Source organism: Palaemon carinicauda, chromosome 20, assembly GCF_036898095.1.
Source record: "Palaemon carinicauda isolate YSFRI2023 chromosome 20, ASM3689809v2, whole genome shotgun sequence".
NCBI lineage: Eukaryota > Metazoa > Arthropoda > Malacostraca > Decapoda > Palaemonidae > Palaemon > Palaemon carinicauda.
The window spans coordinates 74,628,110-74,633,521 of NC_090744.1; the positions used below are offsets into that span (position 1 = coordinate 74,628,110).

The 5,412-nt window shown below is 39.0% G+C and overlaps 1 protein-coding gene across 1 annotated transcript; it reads left to right on the forward strand.

Annotated features, from left to right (window-relative positions):
• Positions 1–784: 784 nt before the first annotated feature.
• On the forward strand, positions 785–3,906 carry LOC137659515 (uncharacterized). Its single transcript, XM_068394390.1, has 2 exons — positions 785–2,469; positions 2,824–3,906. Exons 1-2 carry the CDS (start codon positions 1,105–1,107, stop codon positions 3,634–3,636), a joined length of 2,178 nt encoding a protein of 725 aa, XP_068250491.1. The 5' UTR covers positions 785–1,104; the 3' UTR covers positions 3,637–3,906.
• The last annotated feature ends 1,506 nt before the right edge of the window (positions 3,907–5,412 follow it).

Genomic DNA, 5,412 nt, shown 5'->3' on the forward strand with positions numbered 1-5,412 from the left:
GTTAACGGTGAATAAAAGTTTTATAGTATTATCGTAAGTTATGCGAGACTTAATTTTGTATTCAAGCTATTTTTGTGTAAGGTGATTTAATCATATAATTTTGTAATTTTGTGATCTCTCGATCTTGTAATTTTGTGATCGCTATTTTGTATTTCTGTGATCGAAAGATTGTTATTTTGCAATCGTATGATCTTATACTTATTCTTATAAAGTTTGGATATTTATTATAGTTTGTACTTATCTTGCGCCACGGGCGACATTCAAAATGCCTTTCAACTTGCAACAATTTATTGTATCACCACGGGATCATGTGGAATCTCTCACAGTTGCCACAAAACTGACCTAAAGAATCTAGCTCGCCATTATGATGTACAGGTTCCCGCAACTGCCGTAAAATGTGTAATTCCCAGTCATATTTTGAACTTCCTTGTAGATGAAGATATTGTTCCAGAAGAAGAATCGGCTGAAGTTAGAGCTCTAACCGTTACCAATCCAAATGGTGACTTAGATAAACTAAGTCTGCAGCTGTAGTTGGAAAAGATGAAGATGCAAGCCGCAACTGCAGCGGCAACTGCCGCCGCTGAGGTAGAAGAAGGGAAAGCCGCTGCTGCTGAACGAGCCGCAACTGCTGCCGCTGAGGTAGAAGAAAGGAAAGCCGCTGGTGCTGAACGAGCCGCAACTGCCGCCGCTGAGTTAGAAGATAGGAAAGCCGCTGCTGCTGAGCGCACGGCTGCTGCCGCTGCTTCCCTAGAACGTATCAAGGTGGAAACTGCTGCAACTGCTTTGGAGCAACAAGAAAAAGAAAGTGAACAGAAAAATAAAGCTCTCCGTGTTAGGCTGCAGATTGAGAGAGAAGCGGCCACATTAACAGAACGGGATCTGGCATTTATAAGACTGAAAGAAAAGGAAGAAGGTAAGCTAATTCCCGAACCCTTTGATGTGGGCAAGGTGCAGAAATTGCTGCCCACATTTGAAGAACGGGAACCTGATAACTACTTTTCTGTGTTCGAAGACACAGCCAAGAATCTCAATTGGCCTCAGGACAAATGGTATTTGATCATCCGGAACTCATTTAAAGGTAAAGCATTATCTGTATGTGCCACTATGTTAGAAGAACATGATTATTTCATAATTAAGCAGGCAATCCTTGATGCTTATTCTATTACTGCGGAAGGATATAGGCAAATATTTCGTAATAGTCAGAAGCAAGTTCAGCAGACCTTTTTAGAATTTATGAATGGAAAGATTAAACAGTTTCAGAAGTGGGTAGACAAAGCAGATGTCAAAACTTTTGAGCAGTTGAAATATTTAATAGTAATGGAGGAGTTCTTAAGGAAAATACCAGGTGGCATTAATGTGTATCTAAGAGAGCAGAATGAATCTGACCCTAAGAAAGCAGCTTTAAAGGCAGATGACTATGCTCTTATTCATAAAGTAGGTAAAACCCCATACAGAGAAACTAGACCTAAGGAAACTTGTACATACTGCAAACAAGAAGGACATCATATTTCAGAATGTCCTGATCCACATTGTGCAGCTTCATACTTAAAGAGAAAACCTAATCCCCCTCAATTCTCTCCTAAGCAAATGAATCTGCCCAAACAGGAACCAAAACCTAAGGTGGAGAAGAAAAAGACCTTCCATTGTGCATCACACGAGTCCCAAGCGTTTGCACCCTTCACTTGCTCAGGCAAAATAAATGGTAAACCTGTAACCATACTCAGAGACACTGGATCCTCTCAAACGATCGTCTCTCCTAAAGTAATACAATCTAAAGGTGAAACTCACAGGTATGTTGCAGTTAATGACCTAACCAGTAAGTCTACGTTGCCTCTCATTAATGTAAACCTTCATTGTCCTTATTTCTCTGGAACTACTGAAGTAGCTGTAAATCCAGAACTGTTACCATGCAAGAATGTAGATGTAATCCTGGGTAATGACATAGCTAACTCTGTTGTCTTAACAAACTTAATAGCAGTATCTCCAGGTGATGTTGTACAGGAGGAATGCTTAGCAGTGACACGAAGCAGTAAAAAGGACACCCCTACTGAATCATCATCAAACCCGTTGCCAGTCTCTGAACCTATGGATTTCAACGAGTTGATGAGTACATATAAGATCCAGCCTGATTCCTTTAGCTATCAACAAAGGAAAGATGTCACTCTACAGCAGTGTTTCAACCAAGTGAAACCAAAGGATACCAACAAGTGTTCTTATTTTTATATTAATAATAATGTACTAATGAGAAGATTCAGGTCCAGCAAGAACAGTCATCTAGAAACCTGGAAGGATCTATTCCAGGTAGTTGTTCCTAAGGATATAAGACCTCTGATCCTAGAATTGTCTCACTCTGCTGACTCTCATCTTGGTATCACTAAAACATATGAATGCATCAGTCAAGACTTTTATTGGCCAAACATGAAGAATGACATTAAAGAGTACGTAAAAACATGTACAACATGTCAAAAAGTAAGTAGTCCTAATGTAAAAGTACCAGTTGCACCGCTAAAACCTATACTTGTGCCTAAAGAACCTTTCAGTAAGATCATAGTAGATTGTGTAGGCCCTTTGCCTAAGACAAAAAGGGGACATGAATACTTGCTTACGGCCTTATGCCCAACTACCCGTTATCCATTTGCAGTACCTTTAAGAAACATTTCAGCCAAGAACATCCTAAAGTCACTAGTGTCCATATTTACTATTGTAGGATTTCCAACTGAACTACAATGTGATCAAGGAACCAATTTCATGAGTCATACATTTAAAACAGCTATGAAAGATTACCATATAACCCAAGTATCTTCCTCAGTTTACCATCCACAGACCAATGGAGCATTAGAACGCACTCACCAGACCATTAAAAATCTTCTCCGGAAATACATCCATAGTTCAGGTAACGAGTGGGATTGCGATTTGGAACTGATCATGTACATCATACGAGGAGTTCGAAATCAGTCTACTGGTATGTCACCTTTTGAACTACTCTTCGGTCGACGGCCACGAACTATCCTCAGTTCAGTCAAAGAACGCATCCTGAAGTTGGGAGATAATGAGGTACCTCTTTCCCAATATATTTCAGAACTCAACAGGAAACTTTCAGATCTTCACTCCATTGCCAAAACTAACTTGATAACAGCTCAAGAGAAGATGAAGATTAACTATGATAAAAAGGCTAAAACCAGAAGTTTCAAAGTAGGTGATGCAGTGCTGCTATACCATCCGATTGCAGGCTCTCCCCTACGAGAGAAATACCAGGGACCTTATACTATCACTCAACGTATCTCGCCAACCAACTATATAATCGCCACTCCAGATAAGCGTAAGTCTACTCAATTAGTCCACATAAACCTCTTAAAGGCCTATTTGTCTCCCTCAACAGCTGAAAGTAAAACGGTAATGATTACTAGTGCCATACCATACATAGATTGTCCTATGGATCAATTTACAGATGATCCAATAACTGCATCTTGGCAGGATTCTCAAAACTCAAAGATCTTGGAAAACTTATCAGACTATCTACAACCCTTATCTGCATCAAAATGTAAATCTTTAGTAGCTTTATTCCATGAATTTCCTAGTATAGCTTCAGATAAACCAGGCAGATGCACCATGCTAGATCATGACATCAAACTATAACCAGGTGTTGCACCCATTAAACAAGCTTTCTATCGAACATCACAGAAGAAATTTGGTATCATGAAAGAAGAAGTGAACTACTTGATAAGAGAAGGATTGGCAAAACCCAGTGCGCCACCATGGGCTTCCCCATGTCTCCTAGTAGGAAAGAAAAATGGTAAATTTCGTCTTTGTACCGATTACAGGAAAATTAATAATTTAACAATTAAAGATTCGTATCCTCTACCAAGAATACAAGATATCATTGACCAAGTAAGTAATTCGACCTACTTAACCCAAATAGATTTGTTGAAGGGTTATTACCAAATCAAATTAACAGAAACGGCAAAGGAAATTTCTTCATTTATCACTCCATTTGGATTATTTAGTTATAACGAAACGCCAATCGGATTAGCCAACGCACCTGCCACCTTCCAAAGAGTAATGTCTTTAATTTTACAGGACTTGGGAAAAAGTATTTGTATATTTAGATGACATCATTATTGCCTCTGACACATGGGTAAACCATATTCAAAAGATAAAAAGTTTTCTCAAGGTTGAAACAACATGGATTAACGATCAACTTAGCAAAAAGTAATTTTTGCAAAGGTCAGGTATCTTACCTTGGTCATCGAGTTGGCAGTGGTAAAGTATTACCCCATGATGCAAATATTAGCGCCATAACTTCTTATCCTGGTCCAACTACCAAACAGGAATTAAAAAGATTTCTAGGTATGGTAGGATATTACTCTAAGTTCAGTCCAAATTTCTCACCATTCACAGGACCACTATTTGCTTTAACTTCTTCAAAAGTAAATTTTTCTTGGAGCCAACAACATGATCAAATATTTAACCAGCTAAAAACTTACTTGTCATCTCCTCCTATATTAATGGCACCAAACCTCACCAAACCATTCTATCTCCAAACAGACGCTAGTGATCTTGGATATGGGGGCATTTTATTACAGCATCCTGCTCCAATAACAGCAATAACAGGAAACCTGCCCCCACTAGCAGATCTGTTACCAGTCTCTTATTCCAGTGGACGATTTATGGGTTCCCAACTAAATTGGCCCACTGTGGAGAAAGAACTATTCGCCATCGTAGCTACCATCCAGAGATACGAGATATATGTTGATGGACAAGACACGATCTACGTCTACAGTGACCACTCTCCTCTGTCTCATCTCCATAGGTCCACTACTCTCAACCCTGAACTTTTAAGATGGTCATACATACTCTCTGCACATAATATCCAAGTAATCGCCATATCAGGACGAGAAAACATTGTGGCAGACTCCTTATAAAGGATAACTTCGGTTGATCCTCGGGAAATGGAAAAAAAAAATGTTGATGGACAAGACACGATCTACGTCTACAGTGACCACTCTCCTCTGTCTCATCTCCATAGGTCCACTACTCTCAACCCTGAACTTTTAAGATGGTCATACATACTCTCTGCACATAATATCCAAGTAATCGCCATATCAGGACGAGAAAACATTGTGGCAGACTCCTTATAAAGGATAACCTCGGTTGATCCTCGGGAAATGGAAAAAAAAAAAAAAAAACAAGGAGAGACTGTGATATCCCCATATGTTGTACATATGCTAACATATCTGATTTGTCTAATGTTTATTTTTCCATTTTCTTTGTAAATACATCACCTTATTTCAGCGCCATCTTCCTTCCATTCTTCTCATTATCTTTTGTTTACACTCACCTTTCTGCTGTAGATCATTCCTTTTTTCTTACCTTACATGTTATAAGGTAACCCCAAATTTATTGATTTTGTTA

What these genes read in the sequence shown, in the direction of transcription:
- LOC137659515 (XM_068394390.1), top strand. Translation starts at nt 1,105, where the DNA reads ATGTTAGAAGAACATGATTATTTCATAATTAAGCAGGCAATCCTTGAT. An exon ending in CATGTACAACATGTCAAAAA is followed by an intron (nt 2,470 to 2,823) that starts GTAAGTAGTCCT and finishes TACCATCCACAG; the next exon opens with ACCAATGGAGCATTAGAACG.